Source organism: Salmo salar, chromosome 08 (genome assembly GCF_965601325.2).
Source record: "Salmo salar chromosome 08, fSalSal1, whole genome shotgun sequence".
In the NCBI taxonomy this organism is placed as follows: domain Eukaryota; kingdom Metazoa; phylum Chordata; class Actinopteri; order Salmoniformes; family Salmonidae; genus Salmo; species Salmo salar.
In genome coordinates, this window is record NC_138298.1 from 16,385,704 (window position 1) to 16,411,618 (window position 25,915).

Below are 25,915 nucleotides of genomic sequence, written 5' to 3' on the forward strand. Positions count from 1 at the left end.
TAAAGTTTCTCCCCCTTCTCTCTTGCTTATTCTCCCTGTCACTCACTCAATACACAGTAAGTGTCATGAAAAGTCAGCAAACTCAGAAGGTTGATGTGTTGCGGGTCCTATGTACAGTGCCTTCAAAAGTATTTATACCCCATGACTTCTTCCACATGCTGTTGAGTTACAGCCTGATTTCAAAATGGATCAAAAATAATGTTTCTCACCAATCTACACAAAATACCCCATAATGACAAAGTAAAAACATGTTCTTAGAAATGCTCTCTAATTTATTGAAAATGATATACAGAAATATCTAATTTACATAAGTATTCACACCCCTGAGTCAACACTTTGTAGAAGCACCTTTTGGCAGCGATTACAGCTGATTCTTTGAGATTTCCACACCTGGATTGTGAAACATTTGCCCAATATTCATTTCCATAATCTTCAAGCTCACTCAAATTGGTAGTTGATGATTGCTAGACAACCATTTTATTTAAACTGTGAAACTATGCAAGACATATGAATAAACAAAACAACAAACCGTGACGAAGAGGTGCAACATACACTTACTCGAAATAATCTCCCACAAAACCTAGTGGGAAAAACAACAACTTAAATATGATCCCCAATTAGAGACAACGATGACCAGCTGCCTCTAATTGGAGATCATCCCCCCCAAAAAAACATAGAAAAAATAAACTAGAACCAACATAGAAATAAATAAACTAGACAAAACCCCGTCACGCCCTGACCTACTCTACCATAGAAAATAAAAGCTTTCTATGGTCAGGACGTGACAGTTATTGTCTTGCTGAAAGGTGAATAAATCTCCCAGTGTCTGGTGAAAAGTAGACTGAACCAGGGTTTCCTCTAGGATTTTGTCTGTGCTTAGCTCCATTCCATAATTTTTTTTATACTGAACAACTCCCCAGTCCTTAACAATTACAAGCATACCCATAACATGATGCAGCCACCACTATGCTTGAAAATATGGAAAGTGGTACTCAGTAATGTGTTATATTGGATTTGCCTCAAACATAACACATTTTTTGCAGTATTACTTTAGTGCCTTGTTGCAAACAGGATGCATGTTTTGGAATATTTGCATTCTGTACAGGTTTCCTTCTTTTCACTCTAACTAGGTTAGTACTGTGGAGTAACTACAATGCTTTTCATCCATCCTCAGTTTTCTCCTATCACAGCCATTAAACTCTGTAACTGTTTTAAAGTCACCATTGGCCTCATGGTGAAATCCCTGAGTGGTTTCTTTCCTCTCCGGCAACTGAGTTAGGAAGGACGCCTGTATCTTTTTAGTGACTGGGTGTATTGATACACCACCCAAAGTGTAATTAGTAACATCACCATGCTCAAAGGGATATTCAATGTCTGCTTTTTTATTTATCTTTTTTTTTTTTTATCTACCAATATGCCCCTTTCTTTGCGAGGCATTGGAAAACCTCCCTGGTTTTTGTGGTTGAATCTGTGTTGGAAATTCACTGCTCGACTGAGGGACCTTATTATCTGTATGTATGTGATACAGAGATGAGGTTGTCATTAAAAAATAATGTTAAAGACTACTATTGCACACAGAGTGAGTCCATGCAACTCATTATGTGACTTCGTAAGCACATTTTTACTACTGATATTATTTAGGCTTGCCATTACAAAGGGGTTGAATATTATTGACTCAAGACATTTCATTTTTTGTTAATTTATTACATTTCCACAAAAATATAAATCCTCTTTGACATTATGGGGTATTGTGTGTAGGCCAGTGACAAAAAATATATTTTAAATTCAGGCAGTAACAAAACCAAATGTGGAAAAAGTAAAGGGGTGTGATTACTTTCTGAAGGCACTGTAAATGGCTCCTAGCCTCCCATTCATAGGCTACTTTCTGTCCCTGTATTGGTTATAAAGCGCTGTCTGGTGTATGCAGAAAAGGGTAAGATCAAATGTGATGTATACTAAAAAGAGATTCAATAAAAGTCAGAATGAAAAGTCCCATTTTGTGTTAACTAAATAAAACACATTTCAAATACACCATATGAAAACCACACATACACGTCTCAGCAAAACATCTGCATGAATTTGATAAACTGCATTAATTTTCTCATTAAAAGTCTTGAGAATATAATTAAGTAGTTGAATGGAAGTAATGAAACAGGCATTTGTGAACATCAAATAGCCTACACAGTACAAACACATTATATATCACACAATGTCTGGATGCAATATTCTACCCAGGAATATTAAACAATCTGAAATCTGTTACTCTCGTTATTCCACATGCATCTGTGGATCTTTTCCGCTGACAACAATGAAAATGTATCTTGTCTTTAATGCAGGGTTTGATCTAAACATCAGAAGCTATCGAGTGGAATGGTTACTTTCTATGTTATAGAGTGGAATGTTTTTTCTGCTGGTGTATCCTGAGGTATCTCCTCTCTGAGAACCTCTTCCCGCAGTGCGTACAGGCAAATGGCCTCTCTCCAGTGTGGACTTTCAGGTGCCTCTTCAGGTTGGACGAGTGTGAGAAACTGGCCTGGCACAGGTGGCAGCTGAATGGTTTCTCCCCTGTGTGGACCCTGTGATGCCTCTTCAGGTCACCAGCCTGGGCAAAGCACATGTGACACTGGGTACAGCTGAAGGGTTTCACCCCTGTGTGGACCCTCTGGTGGATCTCCACCTTCTGGAGGCAGCTGAAGCCTTTGTTACAGAGCATGCAGAGGAACGGTTTATCTATACTATTGCCTGATGTGGCTCCCCCTCCCTGAGTCTCAGCTCTAGCCCTGTCGTTTGAGTTCAATACCTGATCGGAATGCCCCATCGGCATGGTCACTGGGTCGCGACCCCCGAGCGTGTGTAAAGGGGAGTGGGTCGAAACATATGGATTTGTCTCTAAACTTTCCCTGTAATCTAATACATCTCTGCCTTGTGAGTGTCCTTCTCCTAAGTGAGTCTCGTCTACATTCCATGTCAGAGGAGCGTCGCCCTCCACTTTCACAGTCACCTCATCTAAGACTATAACCTCCCCTTTCTTATCTAGGCACCCTTCAGAGTACACACTACTACTGTACTGGTTCCAGTCCCCTCTAGACAGATCAGTCTGTGTCTCTAAACCCAAGGGCATGTTGCCAGGGTCCATCTCTGTAGTGTAAGAACAAGACGGATCATTGCCAGTCTCTAACACGTCACCTGAGTCCCGATGGGAATGAACAGTCCTCGGTTTTGGATTACCGTAAAGTAAATACTCTGAGCCGGGAGCAGGATGACAGCCCAGTGGTCCCAGCTGCAGTCTTTCTGTGTCTGATCTGTGGTCAGATCCTTTGTGTAAAAGCCTGTGTGTTACAGTTAAAGTCTCTGTGTCTGTCTCTGACTTGAGGACGGCGTTTGGCGTTCCACTGAATTCCGTGATGCTGCATCGGGTCCTGGGCTGGGGTGAGGCGGCGATTATCTTTGTGGCTACAGGGGGCACTACGCCAGCCTCTTCTCCAGTCTGGATGTCTCTACTGTGTTGTGGGTCCTCTCCTTCAGTCCTCTCCTGCTTGACCAGAGACGATCCTCCATAACCTGCAGCCTCTGCATCTGCAGACTGACAAGAAGAGAGGAGGTTATTATCAGTACATGAGTTGAATTGGTTAACAATGTTGTCGTCACAAGCTCCCCTTTGGCAGATAAATAAGAATGTACATGTAAGCAAGTGAATAGCTGAGGGGAGCCTTTCTGAAATAAACAGGCCACATTTGATGTAGTGTAATTTTGTATGTTACACTATGACACTAACCTCTATCACAATAACATGCTGGGTTGAGGTTCCACTCCCCTCATCAACAGTGATTGGTTGGTCATCTCTCAACGAGATGTGTTCTGCTGGCTTCACAAAGCTCCTGTGGCCTCCAGTGAGATGTCCTCCACCTAAGAGAGTGATTGGGGGGAAAGGGGTGGTTAAGTTAAGTACCACTGTCAATGCTCAACGATATATTGTACACTATTGACACTGTCTACAATTGGCAAGGATGTAAGCAGGGCTGGACTACCACATCTGGGGCCCCGGGACACCTACAGTGGGGTCTGAAATTATTAACACCCTTGATAAATACTGAGCAATTTTAAAAAAAGGGGGAAATTATATTATTTTCTTACAATTGCTCAGAGAGAGGTTTTGTTTAACAAATCATAAAAAAATGTACACCCGTTTTGAATTCCTTTCAATACCCTACCTTGCGAGGATAACGGCGCATAGCCTTTTTCTAAAATGTTTTATGAATTGGAGAACACATTGGGAGGGATCATAGACCATTCCTCCATACAGAATCCTTCCAGCTCCTTGATATCCTTTGTCTGCCCTTATGGACTGCCAACTTCAATTCAAACCATAGGTTTTCAATGGGTTTCAAGTCCGGAGACTGTGATGGCCATTGCAAAATGTTGATTTTTTATGGCCAATTAATAGTTTCTTTGTGGATTTTGATGTGTTCTTTGGGTTATAGTCTTGCTGGAAGATTCACTTGCGGCCAAGTTTGAGGCAACCAGGTTTTTGGCTAAAATGTCCTGGTTCTGGGTAAAGTTCATGATGCCATTGACCTTAACAAGGGCCCCAGGACAAATGGAATCAAAACAGCCCCATAACATCAAAGATCCACCACCATATATTACAGTAGGTATGGGGTTATTTTCTGCTCATGCATCCTCATTTCAACGCCAAACCCACCACTGGTGTGCATGGCCAAAGAGCTCTATTTTCATGTCCTCCAACATATGTAAACGGCTGGAGTTTGCTAAATGGCACTGGCACTTGGATTCGAACCGGCGCTTTGGTCAGATTACATGAAAATAGAGCCTGTTCGGTAATCCGGCTCTGGATGTAAGGTAATACTTCTTATAAATTCTTGATATGCTGTTGATTGATTGATTGATTATATTCCATGCATCACATTATTTTAATTGAGTATGACAATAAGAAATTAAGTTACCGGTATTTTGAACATAAATAAGTCGCACATGTCTATAAGCCGCAGGTGCCTACCGGTACATTGAAACAAATTAACTTTACACAGGCTTTAACGAAACACGGCTTGTAACAAAAATAAATAGGCTTTAACGAAACACGGCTTGTAACAAAAAATAATAATTAGCAGTAAGCTTTAGTTGTCTTTTTGCACTGAGTCAATTCCTCACGCTGCTGTTTCCAACGTCTTATCATCGACTCATTAAGACCAAGCTCCCGTGCAGCAGCTCTATTTCCTTTTCCAACAGCCAGATCAATCACCTTCAACTTGAAAGCTGCATCATATGCATTTCTCCGTGTCTTTGCCATGATGAGGGTGACAAAATGACTACCGTAATCAGAATGATGGGAAGTTTGAGAGCGCTCGATTTAATCTAAACAGTAAACAAAAAAGTTGTTTGACCTTAACCCGTTCGGCAATTTCATTGGTCTAATGAAAGCTTCATGCCGCCAAAAAACTGAGCACGTCACAGAATGTTTTTTTGGAGAAAAAAATATTGAAAGCGGGAAAAATCCATATATTAGCCGCGTCATTGTTTAAGCCGCGAGGCTCAAAGCGTGGGAAAAAAGTTGCGGCTTATAGTCCGGAATTTACGGTAATCAAGAATCTGGTGAGAATATGATATTGTGTATGCAAGAATAATTTGTTCTTAACTGACATGCCTGGTAAAATAAAGGTAAAATAAAAATGTTTTTTAAGATAGCTAAGTAATTAGTGGAAGTATGGCATACTATCCAAAAACTGACCAAGAACCAATTCTGGGCAGTGGTGTAAAGTACTTAAGTAAAAATACTCAGGCAGACAGAATTATGGTACAATTCACACACCTATCAATGTAACGCAATGTCATTCCTACTGCTTCTGATCTGGCGGACTCACTAAACCCAAATACTGAGTTTGTAAATTATGTCTGAGTGTTGTAGTGTGCCCTATCTGTCCGTAAAAAAATACAAATCATGCTCTCTGGTTTGCTTAATATAAGGAATTTCAGGTATAGTATTTAAGTATGAATATTGAGTACCTTTTTCCATTACTGTACTTCATGGAAAACTCCAACCAAAACTATATTTTGGTATTTGTTTCATTAGTCCATTGTTGATATATGCAAAACATTTTGGGACTGTCAGTAATCAAGATTTCAAGATATCTAACTTTCAAAATACAGAAACACAGCCGGTATGATGCATTTTGCATTTTAAAAACCAGATACTTTTAGACTTTTGCTCAAGCAGTATTTTACTGAGTGACTTACACTTTAATTTGAATACTTTTCTATCAAGGTATCTTTACTTTTACTCAAGTATGACAATTGAGTAATTTTTCCACCATTGATTCTGGGCAACACATCTAAAACCATGCACAGTGGCAGTGGAACCTAGCTAATTTCTGATACATAAGAAATTGTTTCACTACAGAGGCAGCAAAACTGTACTTCAATGTTATGCTACTCCCCCACTTAACATACTGCTCGACTAGTTTGGCCCAAGCTTGCTGTCCAACATTAAAACCCATTCAGTCTGTCTACAAACAGGCTCAAAGTGCTTGATAGACATCATCACTGTTACATCCTCAGATCTGAGAAAAGCTTGTGCAACACACCCTGACGCATGTCTTGTATTCAAGATCCTAACCGGCCTGGCTCCCCCTCCACTTAGTACTTTTGTCAAACAGAAAACCCAAACCCATGGCAGCAGCTAGAAGTGACAGTATTGTTAGTTCCCTTAAGGAAAAGCACCTTTAGTCAAACTGCTTTCTCTATGAGACCTTCACATGTCTGGAACACACTGCCATCAGAAACACATAACTGCACCATCACAAAAACATAGTGAAATGGCTAAAGGACTATCAGATTTGTGAACATAATCCCTAGCTGTGCTTTCCATATTATCTGTTGTCAGTAGCTTGTGAGGTGTGTAAACACTGTTTGTTGCTTTTATGTATTGTGTTTTGTTGTTTTTTGTGCTACATGTTGCTTGTCCTATGTTGCTTTGCATGTGCTCACTGCTAATTTCTTATCTGTATTGTAATAGCCGGCTAACTAAAACCGGCACTTTTACTGAAACGTTGATTCATGTGCACTGTCTCTGTAAAAATAAACTCGGCATTCTGCAAAATGTACCTCTTGCCATTCCTCTGTATCGGTCGAGGATCTTGACACTACTGGGACGACTGTCGAGGACGCGCTTTCGCGTTGTCCTCTCTGCGCGCTCCCGTGCCACCTTCAGTTCCAGTAGGTGTAGTTTCCTCCGCATTGCCCCGTTTTCTTTTTGGCTTTGAGTTATTTCCAAACGAAACACTGCATAGTCGTCGTCTACGAGTTTACATATCTCTGCCACGGCTGCATTCGCTAGTACCTCCATGATGGAGGCTATTTGAGTGTGAAAAAACACACAGTTAGCCATTGTTAGCTAAAAAATATATCAACCAAGTACTGTCTACAACGCGAATTAAATACTACCTGATGTAAGTATGTGATGCTGTGCAGTTAAATTACTCATTTTGAGATATAGAGTGTTAATAAACGACTAGATAAATCAAAACCCTAACGTGAAAATTGTTCTTCCGTTTACACTGAAAAGAAAATATCTTATTGGTTGGCGTCATAGCTCAAAGGGTGTGGTTAAATGAAAGGTTTGCGCGCTGTTCTTTTGAAATACGGTACTGTTTATTAAATTACACATTAAATCTCCTATGTTCAGCAGTGTTGGGGAGTAACTAAGTACATGTACTCGCTAACACGCTCACTTAGTGGCGTGTATTCATGGATGGCAAGGGAAGCCAGGCTTCCCAAAACAATTGACCAAGAAAATAAGACATATTTCGTCTCTGCGTTTCAATTCGTAATAGGCTGAATGTATCTCACCGGAGAAAGCATCCGAGCGATTGAAACCGCTTGGTTTCAGTATGTTTAGCTGTATCTATCTGGTCAGAAAGTGTATGACATTGTTGCCGCCAGTAGCATGGAAAGCCTACGAGCATTTGGCCTCCCTTGATATTTTTTTTTTTAAATAACAGCCAATCAGTGTTGAGCTAAACAGTGAGCTCAGTTGCGAATGGTTCTGGCACACCAACAAACAAAAAAGTGCCAAGCCAGTTTGGATTTGGCTTCAGACCAATCACATCACAAGCCAAACTTAATTATTGACAGTAAAAAACTTGAACTGTTGCATCTCGTTGCGTTACCTAAAATCGCCCCTTTCCTAAATTAGCCATCGATGGAGATAAGAATTTGGACTTGTGGTTTTACTTAATTCTCCGTATTGGCCAATGATTATAACAACAATTCTGACCCAACCATAAATTCATACATTGTGCCCCTGGCCTGTGAGGATGGAAGTTCAACATGTAGCTAGCTAGATGTAGTATGCTAATATTAACTAGCTGGCCTGACGTATTCTTGCCCATGAAAGGAAGTTAGCGAGCAAGTATTTGTCAGGTAGCCTAGGACAACAAAATCTAAAAGTGTGTACTGTATGACAGAGTCATAGACAGTTTAGGCAACATGAAAGAGGAGGATGGCATTGGCATTTCGCTACAAGTAGGGTGAGTGAACATGTTTTTTCTACTTGCACACACACACATCGGGATTGTATATACAGTACCATTCACAAATTTGAACACACCTACTCATTCCAAGGTTTTTCTTTATTTGTACTATTTTCTACATTGTAGAATAACATTTTAGAATAATAGTGAAGACATCAAAACTCTGAAATAACACATATCATGTAGTAACCAAAAAAAGTGTGAAAAAAAATCTAAATATATTTTATATTTCAGATTCTTCAAAGTAGCCACCTTTTGCCTTGATGACAGCTTTGCACACTCTCAACCAGCTTCACCTGGAATGCTTTACCAACAGTCTTGAAGGAGTTCCCACATATGCTGCTTTTCCTTCACTCTGCGGTCAAGAAAAACCCTTAAATGAGTAGGTCTGTCCAAACCTTTGAATGGTACTGTACATACACCCACACACACATCAGTACCATGGACCGCCACATCATATTTAGCTTACATTGAGTGGACTAAATTGTTTTGTATTGTTTAGTTGTCACTGTATTAGACTAACCATAGGTGATTAGATGATGTTGAAATGATGCTGGAATAATGGAGGCTGCTCCTGTTTTCTTTGAGACTTGCGGTAACTCTCTGTGGTTCTATATCAATAGTTGTTTATCAGTTCAAAAATGTCAGAAACATTACCTTGCTTGACCATGCTGTAGGTCATGTAACTGTTACATGCAATATTTTTGATGGACTTCACCAGACAGTTTTTGTAGTGAAACAAATGTGTGGTTGAATTTATTCAGTTTTCTCATTGACATTCAATTCAGCATTGAAATAAGGTGCAAGTTTAAGTTTGTTCCATCTGAGTGAGTCTGACCACAGGTCAGAGACCACTATGATGACACCAAATGCGTTTGATGGATCCATTTTGCCTTCTTCTAATGCCCTTTAAGGGGAAAGTAATCCAAAAGTACCAAATTAATCATATTACGTTACTGAGTTTGGGTAATTGTAATGGGAAATATTAATTGTATGTGTCCACATAACTGAGTATGTGACTAACCTTGTAAAACTGTCGTATTTATAATCTCCTGTTCTGATTATAATTCTGTGTTACAAACCAGTTTGCTTCTGTGTCCTTGTATAAATAAAAGGAGAACTGAAAGTCCTGCCCAAGAACAGGAAACTATAAAGATATGTGCTTATCACCCAATGCTTCAGAATTCAGACTGACTGCGATGTGTAACTCTGTTATTCTCCTGAGCTCAGAAAAATAAAGAATCTTAGTTTGACTTGGAATCCAGCAAATGCTTATTTTATAATATCCACCACATAATCCAAAAGTTACATTACTGAATACAAATTTGAACAAATAACTAACGGATCACACTTAGAAAGTAACCTACCAAACCCTGATGATCAATATCTTTCAAGCTGAGAACAGACTTCTTTACAAAAGAACAGTGTGTAAGCTAGAGTAGAAAACAACAGAATTATTTTATTCCATCTACATCACCTCAATAAGGTAAATATTCAACTGGCCTTGTTCTAGCCCAGGTTTACTGTCTCTCTAAAAACAGGTATTTACTCAAGCCTGTTTCAAATGACAAGTTAAAAAAGGGTTAATGAGAGGTATGTGGTTAATTACCCTCTTACCCCAAGACACTTCACATAACTATAATATGTCAGCTAAGGAATGGTTCCCAGATATCCCCTGTGTACATCTAAAACCACACTTCTAAGATTTCTCCCTATTGTGGACACTCCTATGTCTGATAAGGTTACTCAGAAAAGAGAAGCGCTTGTCATATAGTTTGCACTTGAAGGGCCTCTCCTTGAGGTGAACGATCTGGTGCTTCTTCACATAGTTCAACTCAGCGATGCGCTTGGCTTGTCAGCATCCATCCTAATACTCGGCCTTCCACGTTGTGACCCAATGACACCCCAGGAAGTAGAAGCAGGAGTTACCACCAATGTGGTTAGTCCTTGAGCTCCCTCCTTGACCTCTAGCCATTGTTTGGGTGTTGTTGGCATTGTGTGCTGTGTTATAGACTAGGTATCTCTTGTGGTGAATGCCCATCCTGACCCTGTCTGTATTGGTGGGGTAACCATGAGGTAGCTGAGGAAGGCTATGTCCAGGTCTTCTATGAACCCAGTCAGCACGAGATCCTGAAGGAGAAGACAGACTTCCTGTTAGACTCCCACCAGGGGGTCGTTCCACCACTCTCTGTGAAGGCTGAATCCCAGGGTGACCTGCTCTGTTCATCATGGATACGGTGGTGTTTGTATCATAGGAACAGGAGGATATATCTCTATCAGCCCCAGGCCCTGCTTCATCCCTGCACTGAGCCTGAAGAGAAGGGTCTGGGCTGCAGACTGAATCCCTGACTGGAGCCTCTGTCTCGCTGATGACCAAAGCTGAGGTTGTTCAGTCCACCATGGACTACAGACTTACAACAAAGATTGCACAGAAAAGCATAAAGGTTTATATAAACTATTTGCTGTACACACAAACATGACATACTATAATAAAATGTTAACCACAGCCAAGCCCGTCTCTAACACTGATTCAAGTACCTAATAATATGGAGCCATCTGAGTTTGTTATAAATTAGATCTCGACTCAATGGTACAAAAACAAGTCAGTCAGCACAGATTACATTTTGTATTTCATTTCAAGAGAGAAAAAAAAGAAACCCGCACACTGCTCTTGCTAGTATCACTGTTCTTTATTAAGCTTTACGTATTGGCCTCAAGGCCTTCGTCAGAGATTTGAGTGTTCACAACCTGCACCCTTATGTAGACACTGCTCCACCCACATCCGTTAAATGCATCGAATGGGTTTGGAGTCGAGGGAAAATAAGCAAGTGTTACCAAATATAACAATGTGCGTACATAAATATAATAAAGTGTGTACATAAAACATATTAAACAAGACTGTAAAACCACAATGAGGACATTGATCTATCAAGTTCACAGCACCACATACATGGGCATTTCATCATTAAGACCTTTAGGGAATAATGTCTGCCACAAAATCTAAAGGTAGAAATGTCATGTTTCAGGTCATTAAAATGTACTGCGACTGCATAATCCCTGTCGTTTCTCCTGATTGAACTTTTACGTTCACTAATTCCCTTTGAGGGTACGAGAGGTTTTACCTACATAACACAGCCCATATGGACATTTAATTATAGATAACATGGGTGGTGGAGCGCGTAATATCATTTATTTGGACCGTTTTCTTGTATGTGGTTGGCAGAAATATTCAAACTTCATCATTTTGTTGCACTGTGTGCAACCTCTGCATTTATAGCTACCATTCGGAAGAGGGCGTAAAAGAACATGGCTCATTTTATTTTGTGGCTGGCAGTTGGCATGGACCAATCTGTCACGTAAATTGCGACCTCTCCTATATACAATAAGTGGTGGGTTCTTAAAATCAGCTGGCAGAGCTGGGTCTGATGATAAAACATGCCAATTTCAACAAAATGGTCATACACTCACATAACATAAAGTACAGTACTTTTATTGCACAAAACAATACATGATCTCGTAGAAAAACTTCTCACTATGCTAACACTTTACATTTTCTGTAAATCTGATACCCTTACTTTGATGAAATGGATTTTAGAACATTACATTACACACAGCTTCACTACTTCCTGTCAAGTAAAGAAGATTTAAGGCATTATCACAGATATGTCATCATATTAGGCAAGAATTAAGAGTTGGCAAAGTGAGTTGGCAAAGTTTTACCATCTCAACATTTGATGTACAGTCACGTTCCCCGTAGTTGTCTGAAGCATGCTATAGAGTTCACAGCTGGCGATGCCTCATCGCGATTGGTTATTCCCCAAAATTTGCAACAATGTCTATGAGCGTCACTAGCTTTCCTTTGCGGTACCTCAAACTGTCATGATTACCAGCTGAGAAACTTTTATGAGTTGATTTTACTCCTGGCTCAGTTTGTCTGAGCAGTGTCTTAACATCATCCTAAAACATACTCTGAGCTGGGAGTTTTTTTCTTCTTCTTAAAACAAGGTTTAACAGGATTCCTAGGACCTTTTCTGAGATGATTTGTGGATACAGGCCCTGATTGGCTGATAGAATCGTCAACAACAAAAAATTGCACATGGTATGTCAGTTGGAGCTGGACCCCGAAAGCCTGTCAGTTGGATCTGAAGCTGGACCCCGAAAGCCTGTCAGTTGGATCTAAAGCTGGACCCCGAAAGCCTGTCAGTTGGATCTGAAGCTGGACCCCGAAAGCCTGTCAGTTGGATCTGAAACTGGACCCCGAAAGCCTGTCAGTTGGAGCTGGAGTTGGACCCTGAAAGTGACAAACTTCCACAAGTGTGTAGGCTACTTTGTTTTGTCATCAAAACAAAAGGCATACATCACACATCATAATTTTCTGTATCATTCTTGGAATGTTTTCAATAGGTCACCCAAAGATGCAGGACGAGAGGGGTATACTACGAAGCAAGCTAGATCTACTCACGGTTTTCTAAAGCTAGCCAGCATCACTTAGCATCCAATTCAAGCTCATTCATCCGTACTATGACATTGGATATTGCTCATCTGCCTGCCGCTAACTCTAGCAGGTTTGTAACTGCACGTGCATGTTGCTCATGGCTACTCGAACACCAAACTCTTTATTTAGACAATGCTGAAACATCAATCCATGGGGAAGTATGTGCCTAATTTTCATTTAGTGCCGAAATCAAAATTAAAGCAAAGTTATCTTGCCAATTCAATAGGCTAGGGTGTGAAATAGGCTTTTAGAAGTATGGTATTTATTTTATTATTATGGTGTGCTTTGATAGTTGATGTGCTTATACACAAGCATATTTTCCCCCACTCCTATCATAAAATAATTTCATTAAGTCATACAAAGGTTACTGTGCGTGAAGTTTCAAATGCATTTGACGTGATAGGTATTTTAACATTACTATATTTTTTAACACATTTGATTATTCAAATATTTAAATTAGTTGTCTTCCTGAAATGAGGTGGATGATGACGAAATGTTTGTGAAAGGGAGGGTGTCTGATTTCATTGGTCCTCAACTCGCAGCTCAGACACTTCATTTAAGATAAATGTAGTTAGTTTGCCGACAGTGATGGAATTTACGTTTACGAGTGTTTTAACGATGCATCTTTCCGAATAATGTAACATCCGTTTCCCAAAACACCCCGCAGAGAGAATGGTCGCTAAATGCATCGTTGGAGCATGTGTCGATACTGATAGGGCGGGAAGAAAGGAAGCGCTGCGCTCGGATCAGTTTTCTCCATTTCTCCATTCAAATTAGGATTATTTCTCAATACTGATGACGGATCAGCTCCTAGAGAAATTAGACCACCTACGGCTGCAAATATTGACGCGGCTTTTCAAATGCTTACCCAATAAAAATGTATTAAAAATCGCCGATTTGGCACATCATTGCGCACGTTAGGCTACACATCAAGAAATATATTGAGACAAATAGCAAAATAGAACAATTGACTCACAAGAATCTAACAAACCTAAAGCATGTCATTAAGAAATGTATAGTACAATATTATGGGGAATGGGAACGAGAGGGCTACTTACATTGTTGGGAAGGGATCACAAGAGTGATTGAATGAGGGTATAATGCATGAGTTGAGGTGTTCAGAGGCTTGACTTCAGTGCAGGACAGGGGTTGAGGTGTTCACAGGCTTCAGTGCAGGACAGCCTCATCATGGATGGATGGTGTTGGAGAATAGCTCAACTCTTCCACTGAGGGCAGGACAGGATTTGACTAGGAAGACAAAAAACAATAACACAACACACTACACAGTTAAACAAAATAACTAAGAATGAGTTAGTCCAAGCAAGGAGTAAAATCATTGTGTAATAACAGGATTGTGTTCCTGTGTGATTGACTCTACATACAGTAATGAGAAAATTGATAGGGATTGTAGAGGAAACATTCAATGTGCCAGTGGATGAGCTGGCACATGAGATGTGGCTTCAGTACATGTCAGGAGAGTTGACAATGGTAGTGGTCATCACTTCTTAAATCAGGTAACAGGAGGGGACTTAGATGTAAATACAAATAGCAGATACATTCCAGTACAGCTGCACATTCATAGGTTTGGGCAACGAGTTTCTCCATGAAGTTAAACTCAGACATCTCAGAATTCACAAAGTCAAACAGACTGTGCATCTCGCCCACTTGACACATCAAAGTAGCCCAAGAAACGTTCCTGAATAAAGCCCTGATCATCTACATACCTTACAACTTCAAGCAGACTGGTGGCACCATAGGTCCCAGAGGGGTGTGGCAATTTTTTCCCCCTGAGGCCTAGAGTTTTTCCTTATCTGGTAACCTAACCAGGAAAACTCTGGATCCTATAAGGTATGACGGTGATTAATAAGTGGTAAAAAGGTTTTATGGGCTATGATGGGACCAGTTTTTCCTAATCAGGTCACATACCTTTAAAAACTCCTGGCCCCAGGGAAGTATGTGCCTAATTTTCATTTAGTGCCAAAATCAAAATTAAAGCAAAGTTATCTTGCCAATTCAATAGGCTAGGGTGTGAAATAGGCTTTTACAAGTATTGTCTTTATTTTATTATTATGGCGTGCTTTGATGTGCTTATCAATACACAAGCATATTTTCCCCCATTCCTATCGATAAAATATTTGCATTAAGTCATACAAAGGTTACTGTGCGTGAAGATTCAAATGCATTTGACGTGACAAACTGCAGCAACCTTATATTTGTTCATATAAATTACACTACCGTTCAAAAGTTTAGGGTCACTTAGAAATGTCCTTGTTTTTGAAAGAAAAGTATATTTTTTGGTCCATTAAAATATCCTCAAATTGATAAGAAATACAGTGTTGACATTGTTAATGACTATTGTAGCTGGAAACGGCAGATTTTTTTATGGAATACCTACATAGGCGTAGAGAGGCCCATTATCAGCAAACGTCACTCCTGTGTTCCAATGGCACGTTGTGTTAGCTAATCCAAGTTTATCATTTTAAAAGGCTATTATGTTAGCACAGCTGAAAACTGTTGTAATGATTAAAAAATGCAACAAAACTAGCTGAGCATCTGGAGCATCAGCATTTGTGGGTTCGATTATAGGCTCAAAATGGCTAGAAACAAAGAACTTTCTCCTGAAACTCATCAGTCTATTCTTGTTCTGAGAAATGAAGGCTATTCCATGCGAGAAATTGCCAAGAAACTGAAGATCTCATACAGCGATGGGTACTACTCCCTTCACAGAACAGCGCAAACTGGCTCTAACCAGAATAGAAAGAGTGGGAGGCCCCGGTGCACAACTGACTAAGAGGACAAGTACATTAGAGTGTCTAATTTCAACTGCCAGATTCATTATATAGTACCCGCAAAACACCAGTCTCAACGTCAACAGTGAAAAGGCGACCCTGGGATGCTGGCTGTTATGGGTGTAAGATGGCACAGTGATGCCATCTGTTGGTAAATGTTAATTACTGCAACTCCAGTGTTTTTACCGGTGTGCTTGAAATACCCGGATGTATTGCAATATACTGAACAAGACTGGTTACTCGCATCAATGCCTCTGTCTCGTCATTTAACATTCAAACATGGTGTCAGAGTCGGATAACTAACCATGCTTTCCGCAAATTAGAGCCACCTGTTCTGGTTTACCCCCCCAAAAATGCTTATTTGAGTAAAACCTCGCCGGACGCCGGAATTGTCCTTAGCTAGAGTGAGTTTGCTAGTTAGCTTCAGTGTTGTTAGCACCGGTTAGACATGGCAGCGAACATTACTCCTCCCGCCGTTATGAAGCTTAGCGGAGACTGGAGCACAAACTGGGATACGTTTAGAGGTGAATGGGAGGACTATGCACTAGCAACGGGACTTCAGGAAAAGGACGATGAGGTAGTGGCTGCCACTTTGAGGACTATAATGGGAACAGAATGCCGACACGTATACAAACACAACTTGAACCTAACAGCAGCTCAGCAAGGTAACGCTACAGCTATTCTTGATGCTCTTGAACATTACTTCAAGCCAGCAAAGAACGTTATCTACGAGCGTTATGTTTTCGGTTGTTGCAAACAGGAGGACGGGGAGTCCATTGACAGCTTTGTCACTAGGCTAAGGGAAAAGGCAGCTACATGTGACTATGGTGCTTTAAGGGATGAACTGATCAGAGATAAGCTGGTGCTTGGCATAACTGATGAGGGCACCCGCAGACGTTTGCTGAGAGAACGTGACCTGACGCTGGTCTTGGCAGTGGAGACATGCCGTGCAGCAGAGCTTACTGATATACGGATAAGGTCCATGGAACTAGAAAGACAACATATGGACAATGTCAATGCTACATTCAGGCAGCCAGTAAAGAAATTCCCCTTTGCCACAGCTAATGCTAATACTACAGCCAACTCTGCAGTAGACAACCCCAATACATGCCGATAGTGGCATTTCTCATGGACGAGGAAAAGAATACTGCCCAGCCTATGGAAAAATATGCAAATCCTGTGGTACAGCTAATCACTTCGCAAGGGTCTGCATGAAAAGCAAGAGAAAGGAGGGTAAAGTGCACTCCATTGAAACAAACACAGATGAAGGGAACAACAGCACAGAGGATGTATATGCTAGCGAGTGCATAGGGGCAGTGAGAGCAAAAGGACAAAAGTGGTTTGTCACTTTGCTACTTAATAATAAACCACAGCAATGCCAGCTAGATTCAGGGGCCACATGTAACGTTATGAGCCTTAAAGATAAAAGGAGGCTCGCGCCCAGAGACAAACTCACACAGAGTAGCACCAAGCTGAAACTGTATTCAGGACAGTTCATGACCTCTTTAGGCCTGTTTGTGACAGTGTGTTTTACGTGGCCAGAAACACACCCTTGAGTTTGAAATAGTTGAGGCTAGTCAACAGCCATTACTGTCAGGTTCTACATGCGAGCGCCTTGGACTTATTAACTTCACCATCCCAGCTGATCTTAACATTATAGACAATGTCCAGGCTGGGCCCCTGAGCAAGGAGACACTCCTAAGCAAGTACCATGATGTCTTCAACGCACCGGTCGAGTCAGTTCCCGGCGAAGTCCACTTTGAGTTGGACGCAGCAATCCAGCCTGTCCAGTGTGCACCCCGCAATGTACCAGTGGCCATGAAAGCAGCTACAAAGGCTCAGCTTGACAAATATGAAGCAGATGGCCACATCATATCCGTCACCGAGCCTACAGACTGGATAAGTAATATGGTCATCGTCAAGAAACCAGACAAGCTACGGATATGCATTGATCCTAAACACCTCAACCGGGCTCTGAGACGCTCACATTACATTATGCCCACGTTGGAGGATGTTCTTTACAAGCTCCCAAAGGCCAGAGTCTTCACGCTCGTGGACGCCAGAGATGCCTTCCTGCAGTGCAAGCTCGACGAGCCCAGCAGCTACATGACCACCTTTTGGACACCCTGGGGCAGGAAGAGGTGGTTGAAGCTCCCGTTTGGTGTCTCCGTGGCTCCAGAGGTGTATCAGCGGAAACAGCACGAGCTGTTGATGGGACTCAGTGGCGTGGAACCCATAGCAGATGACATCCTCGTAGTGGGCTGTGGAGACAGTGATGAGGAGGCAGAATGTGACCATGGCGCCAAGCTGCTGGCCCTGATGGTCAGATGCAGACAGGTCAAGCTAAGGCTAAGCATAAAAAAGCTTCAGTTTAAAGTGCCAGAGGTCCGCTTTCATGGGCACATCTTGTCCTCCACCGGATTGAAGGCGGATCCAGAAAAAGTGAAGGCTGTCTTGAAAATGCCCCACCCATCTGACGTGAAGGCAGTGTAGCGCTTCGTCGGATTCGTCACCTACCTGGCCAAGTTCCTACCGCGGCTCTCTGAAGTGTGTGAGCCACTAAGGAGGCTCATGGACAAGGACACCATCTGGCATTGGCTCCCAAAACATGACGCAGCGGTGAGAGAAATAAAACAACTGGTCACCCAGACACCTATACTGCAATACTACGATGTGTCAAAACCTGTCACGATTCAGAGTGACTCAAGCCAGTATGGACTTGGCTGTTGCCTCATGCAGTAGGGCCAGCCTGTGGCATTCGCCTCTAGGGCACTCACTCCAACAGAGCAGAACTATGCCCAGATAGAGAAGGAGTGCCTCAGCATTGTGTTTGCATGCCAACGCTTCCACCACTACCTGTACGGGTGCGACAATTACCGCAGAGGCAGATCACAAGCCCCTTATTGCTATATTCAGCAAGCCTCTCCTGAATGCCCCGAAACGACTGCAGAGCATGCTACTGGCCCTACAAAACTACAACCTCAAGGTGGTGTATAAGCCAGGGCCAGAGATGTATGTGAGTGACACGCTCAGCAGGGCTACTGCATCAGGCACTCACACACGCTCCATGCATGAACGACACGCAGTGTGCAGCTTACAAACAGAGCAAGTGGATGTTGAACACATCAACCAGGCTGACTACCTCAATGTTACGGACCAGCGCCTTATACAAATCAGACAGCACACAGACAGGGACGAGCAACTCCAGGCATTGAGGTCTGTGATTCTGATGGGATGGCCCGACTGCAAGGAAGAAACTGCTTTAGCCGTCAGAGATTATTGGCCAGTCAAAGAGGAGCTCAGTGTTCAAAACGGAGTAATATTCAAGGGTCAGAGAGTCGTTATTCCCCGCTCTCTGCGCCCTGAGATGTTGGCGCGCGTGCACTCAAGTCACATAGGAGGTGAGGCCTGTTACAGACAAGCACGTGACACACTGTATTGGCCAGGAATGCAGAGTGAAATCAAAGACTGTCAGTAAATGCACAATCTGCAATGAATATGCCACTGAGCAACGGAGAGAGACGATGATGTCCCACGAGCTACCGATGCGCCCCTGGCAGATAGTAAGTCTAGATCTCTTCCAGCACAGTGGCAAAGACTTTCTGCTGGTAGTCGATCATTACTCAGACTTCTGGGAGATTGACCTCCTCCCCGTCCTCTCAGCAGAGACAACAATCAAACGCTGTAAGGCTCAGTTTGCCCGCTATGGCCAGCCAGATAGGGTAATTTCAGACAATGGACCCCAATTCTCCGGAGTTGAGTTCTGAAAATTTGCTGCAGAATGGGAATTCGAGCACGTCACTTCATCACCACGACACCCAAAACCTAATGGGAAGGCGGAGTCCGCAGTCAAAATCGCAAAGAACCTCTGCAAAAAAGCTCTGCGAGAGGGCAAAGATGCCTGGAAAGCAATCCTGCAGTGGCGCAATACCCCGACAGAAGGCATGGATAGCAGCCCGGCCCAGCGCCTCATGGCACGGCGCTTAAAAGCAGCTCTTCCAGTAGCCAGCAATCTCCTGGAGCCATGTGTGGTGACAGACGTGCTGGTGAAGCTACGTCACAGAAGACAGCTCTCCAAGTTCATCTATGACAAATCAGCAAAAGACTTACCTGAGCTCAGGGTGGGTGAAACGGTGCGGATGAAGCCACTACCAGGGGACCGGACTGGCCTCTGGAGACTCGGATCCTGTGTACAGAAAGTGGCACCACGCTTCTACTTGGTCGAGGTGAATGGATCACGGTACCGTCGTAACAGGGTTGACCTTCGGATTGCTGAGCCAGCACCTACTCAGAACCCTGATGGTCAAAGGGGTCGCATGACAAAAGACAGAACCCCAGCAAGTCACATGGGGCCTGAGGCACTGGGCGAAGAGCCAGGGGATCACAGGTCGGCCGCTCCCTCGCCCATCAATACTCCCCTTAGACAGTCAGGTGACACGCCTGTGCGGGAACCCGCAGTCCTCGCAGACAAGCCCCCTGTCTTTTCACGCTGTGGGCGTCTGTCCCAGCCACCAAAAAGACTTAATCTGTAGGTTTCCCATTAGGGATTGTTGACAGACAGAGATAAAAGTGAAGAGAGTATCAAAATGTGTTAAGTTGTTACCTGAAAAAATAAAAATAAAAAGGGAAATTATTACTAGGTTTGTTTTGTTAGTGAATTGACAGCTCCTGTCCAATTTTATAAAAGGAAAGATGTTATGGGTGTAAGATGGCACAGTGATGCCATCTGTTGGTAAATGTTAATTACTGCAACTCCAGTGTTTTTACCGGTGTGCTTGAAATACCCGGATGTATTGCAATATACTGAACAAGACTGGTTACTCGCATCAATGCCTCTGTCTCGTCATTTAACATTCAAACACTGGCCTTCTTTCAAAAACAAGGACATTTCTAAGTCTCCCCGAACTTCTGAACAGTAGTGTATATTTAGACTAGATTAAGAGGGGGATTTCCTCTACCCAGACACAACCACTGATTGACAATAGAACTCACAGGGCCTATGCAACTGTAGGCGAATTAATGTGTTATTAGGCATGTCATCACTATCATCCCATACAGCATGTCCGATCTCTGTTTAGGTGTAGCCTAGGCTGCTGCAACATTTATGTAATGAGTTTTTACTTGTCTGTCTGGAGTGATTGTGTTATCACCTTTGCTAATTAAATACAGAAGGAAAGTGGAAAGCCTACTTGAGCGAGCATAAAACAAATGCGCCGCGTCAACCTCTCTTTAATCTCACTTTTAATGGATTATGCGATGGAAGCTATCAACATATTCTGAATTGATTACGACATCTCAGAAAAGACAGTCGAAAGTTCCATATGTGAAGCAGTAGTTGCTCTTATTAGCAGAACTTTACCTCTCTTCATGTTCTCTAAACTGCAGTGATGTCGATAAACCGCTTGATAACGTCCCTGTTTCTTCTTACTTTCTCGTTGTGTTGCGCAGTTTGAATACCAAACCTACGTCCATTACATAATCGATGCGGCTTTTTCCCAGAAGCTTACATCTGATGTGGGCATGTATATGCTCCCTGCTTTGCTTATGCCGCTGAAAGATTGATGAGATAGGGTGCAGGCTGTTAGCCAGTTCAGTGGAGTCTGCCACTAGCACAGTCTGTGTAGTCAGATCAGCTATCCCCATTGAGCCCGTGTCTGTGCCTCGATCGAGGCTGGGCAAAACTAAACATGGCGGTGTTCGCTTTAGTAATCTCACTGGAATAAAAACCTCCTCCATTCCTCCCATTATTGAAAGATGTGATCTCACATCTCAAAATAGGGCTACTTAATTTTAGATCCCTCACTTCCAAGGCAATTATAGTCAATGAACTAATCACTGATCATAATCTTGATGTGATTGGCCTGACTGAAACATTGCTTAAACCTGATTAATTTACTGTGTTAATGCGCATCCCGGAAAGGTGGTGTTGCTAACATTTACAATACCAAATTTCAATTGACAAAAATTGAGCTTCTAGTCATGAAATCTATGCAGCCTACTCAATCACGTTTATAAAGCTACTGTTTACAGGCCTCCTGGGCCGTATACAGTGTTCCCTGAATTCCTATCTAACCTTGTAGTCATGGCAGATAATATTCACATTTTTGGTGACTTTAATATTCACATGGAAAAGTCCACAGACCCACTCCAAAAGGCTTTCGGAGCCATCATCGACTCAGTGGGTTTTGTCCAACATGTCTCTGGACCTACCCACTGCCACAGTCATACTCTGGACCTAGTTTTGTGCCGTGGAATAAATATTGTGGATATTAATGTTTTTCCTCATAATCCTGGACTATCGGACCACTATTGTATTACGTTTGCAATCGCAACAAATAATCTGCTCAGACCCCAACCAAGGATCATCAAAAGTCGTGCTATAAATTCTCGGATAACCCAAAGTATCCTAGATGCCCTTCCAGACTCCCTCCACCTACCCAAGGATGTCAGAGTATAACAATCAGTTAACCACCTAACTGAGGAACTTAATTTAACCTTGCGTAATACCCTAGATGCAGTCGCACCCCTAAAAACAAAAAACATTTGTCATAAGAAACTAGCTACCTGGTATACAGAAAATACCTGAGCCCTGAAGCAAGCTTCCAGAAAATTGGAACGGAAATGGCGCTACACCAAACTGGAAGTCTTTCAATTAGCCTGGAAAGACAGTACCGTGCAGTTTCGAAGAGCCCTCACTGCTGCTCACGATCATCCTATTTTTCCAACTTAATTGAGGAGAATAAGAACAATCGAAAATTTATTTTTGATACTAGGTCCCAAGAAACAAAGAGATCTTCTGTTGGATCTGACAATTAATCTTGATGGTTGTACAATAGTCTCAAATAAAACTGTGAAGGACCTCGGCGTTACTCTGGACCCTGATCTCTCTTTTGACAAACATATCAAGACTGTTTAAAGGACATCTTTTTCCATCTACTTAACATTGCAAAAATCTGAAACTTTCTGTCCAAAAATGATGCAGAAAAATGTATCCATGTGTTTGTCACTTCTAGATTAGACTACTGCAATGCTCTCCTTCCCGGCTACCCGGATAAAGCACAAAATAAAACTTCAGTTAGTGCTAAACACGGCTGCTAGAATCTTGACTAGAACCAAAACATTTGATCATATTACTCCAGTGCTAGCCTCTCTACACTGGCTTCCTGTAAAGGCTAGGGCTGATTAAGGTTTTACTGCTAACCTTCAAAGCATTACATGGGCTTGCTCCTATCTTTCTTTCCGATTTGGTCCTGCCATACATACCTACGTTCACTAAGGTCACAAGACACAGGCCTCCTTATTGTCCCTAGAATTTCTAAGCAAACAGCTGGAGGCAGGGCTTTCTCCTATAGAGCTCCATTTTTATGGAATGGTCTGCCTATCCATGTGAGAGACGCAGGCTCGGTCTCAACCTTTAAGTCTTTATTGAAGACTCATCTCTTCAGTAGGTCCTATCATTGAGTGTAGTCTCGCCCAGGGGTGTGAAGGTGAACGGAAAGGCACGGGAGCAACGAACCGCCCTTGCTGTTTCTGCCTGGCTGGTTCCCCTCTCTCCACTGGGATTCTCTGCCTCGAACCCTATTACGGGGGCTGAGTCACTGGCTTACTGGTGCTCTACCATGCCGTCCCTAGGAGGGGTGCGTCATTTGAGTGGGTTGAGTCTCTGATGTGATCTTCCTGTCCGGGTTGATGCCCCCCTCAGGTTCGTGCCGTGGGGCAGATCTTTGTGGGCTATACTGGGCCTTGTCTCAGGGTAGTAAATTGGTGGTTGAAGATATCCCTCTAGGGGTGTCGGGGCTGTGCTTTGGCAAAGTGGGTGGGGTTATATCCTGCCAGGTTGGCCCTGTCCGGGGGTGTAGTCGGACGAGGCCACAGTGTCTCCCGACCCCTCCCGTCTCAGCCTCTAGTATTTATGCTGCAATAGTTTGTGTCGGGGGGGCTAGGGTCAGTCTGTTATATCTGGAGTATTTCTCTTGTCTTATCCAGTGTCCTGTGAATTTAAGTATGCTCCCTCTAATTCTCTCTCTTTCTCTTCTCTCAGAGGACCTGAGCCCAAGGACCATGCCTCAGGACTACCTGGACAGATGACTTCTTGCTGTCCCCAGTCCACCTGGTCATGCTGCTGCTCCAGTTTCAACTGTTCTGCCTGTGACTATGGAACCCTGACCTGTTCACCGGACATGCCAACTAGTCCCGGACGTGCTGTTTTCGACTCTCTCTACCGCACCTGCTGTCTCCAACTCTGAATGCTCTGCTTTGAAAAGCCAACTGACATTTACTTCTGAGGCGCTGACCTGTTGCACCCTCTACAACCACTGTGATTATTATTTGACCCTGCTGGTCATCTATGAACATTTGAACATCTTGGCCATGTACTGTTATAATCTCCACCCGGCGCAGCCAGAAGAGGACTGGCCACCCCTCAGAGCCTGGTTCCTCTCTAGGTTTCTTCCTAGGTTCCTGCCTTTCCAGGGAGTTTTTCCTAGCCCCCTTGCTTCTACATCTGCATTGCTTGCTGTTTGGAGTTTTAGGCTGGGTTTCTGTATAGCTCTTTGTGACATCGGCTGATGTAAAAAGGGCTTTATAAATACATTTGATTGATGTTCTTCAGGTCACTGTACCCCCTTTCGCACAAGGCTCTGACTTTCCAAAAAGCAGGCAAGGCCAGCAATACAGGTGGCTTGATGGAAGGCTCCCTGTTAACCAGCTACACTTTTGATACCAATTGGTATTGAACACCCTCACCTTTTCATCCTTCTTCATGAAACTGTTCTCAGCAGAGGTCGACCCTTTGTTTTAATTCGCACCTTTCTGTGTACCCCAGAGAATGAAAATGGTTCTTCAACAAAAAGTCCACAACATTTTCGGTAGTGTTAGCCATTCTGCTGGCTAAAACTGCATGATTGCGCTGGTAGATAGCTAGCTACTGCTACTTGATTCTGAAGTTAGTTTGATATTATTCAATTCAAATTCATTTTTTCAAATTACAGGAGGAGGTGGTAGATTTTAAATAGTTTTCTTGGTTTTAGAACTGTATTTTTGTCCAGTTAATGCAAGTTATTTCAATTGGCCTTGCTATCACTTTTTACTCTCAATCTCTATCCAATAATGTCACCAAGTTTCTCGACACACAGAACCCCCCAGAATGCTCTGCAGCATAACCCCAATACAACACACTAGGTTCATTCTCTGATCATAATCCTATGATTGGATGGATAAGATGTCAGTTCATACTGCAAAATCTTTGATTGGTTGGAGGTCATCCCCCGGAAGTGGTCATAATTACCATGTAGGTCTATGGAAGGGGGGTATTGAAGTCAATCTAGCCAGAGAAAAACGGAAACTAGCTGTCCTCCGGCTACACCATGGTGCTTCCCCAGAAAGTGCTGTTGAAGTTACTATAGACCTTCATTGCAAAACAGTGTTTTTTAATCAATTATTTGATGACATATGAATATATTTAGTATAGTTTTAACTGAAAAAAATTACTTTTTAATGTTTCACTTTTTATTTTTATGAAATTTCACTGAGGAGGATGGTCCTCCCCTTCCTCCTCAGAGGAGCCTCCACTGCTGCATATACTGGTAAAATTATTTGATAACTGGTTAGATGGTGTTATGTTTTTCTAAAACTTTGGTCTACATTAATGTGAAAGTCAGTAAAATAATACTGAGTAAAAGTCAAAGTATTTGGTTTTAAATATACTTAAGTATCAAAAGTAAATGTAATTGCTAAAATATACTTAAGTATCAAAGTAAAAGTATAAATAATTTCAAATTCCTTATATTAAGCAAACCAGATTGCACATTTTTCTTGTTTTTAAAATTTACGGGTAGCCAGGGGCACTCTCTATAAGACATAATTCACAAAGCATTCGCGTTTAGTGAGTCCACCAGATCAGAGGCAGTAGGGATGACCAGGGATGCTCTCTTGATAAGTGTGTGAATTGGACCATTTTACTGTCCTGCTAAGCCTTCAAAATGTAACGAGTACTTTTGGGTGTTAGTGAAGATGTTTGGAGTAAAAAGTACATTCTTTTCTTTAGGAATATAGTGAAGTAAAAGTTGTAAAAAAATGTAAAGTAA

General features: G+C 42.3%; 1 protein-coding gene and 1 non-coding gene across 2 annotated transcripts; both read right to left on the bottom strand.

Annotated features, from left to right (window-relative positions):
• Positions 1-742: 742 nt before the first annotated feature.
• LOC145850145 (uncharacterized) lies at positions 743-7,402 on the bottom strand. The gene is made up of 3 exons (XM_045723137.2): positions 7,120-7,402; positions 3,776-3,906; positions 743-3,583 (listed from the first exon to the last, which is right to left on the bottom strand). The coding sequence occupies exons 1-3, from the start codon at positions 7,400-7,402 to the stop codon at positions 2,387-2,389; spliced, it is 1,611 nt and encodes a 536-aa protein (XP_045579093.1). The 3' UTR covers positions 743-2,386.
• Positions 7,403-12,020: 4,618 nt separating this feature from the next.
• Positions 12,021-22,355, bottom strand: LOC106610129 (uncharacterized). The gene is made up of 3 exons (XR_001329850.3): positions 21,190-22,355; positions 14,100-14,289; positions 12,021-12,796 (listed from the first exon to the last, which is right to left on the bottom strand). It is a non-coding gene; the product is annotated as an uncharacterized LOC106610129 (transcript).
• Between the last annotated feature and the right edge of the window lie 3,560 nt (positions 22,356-25,915).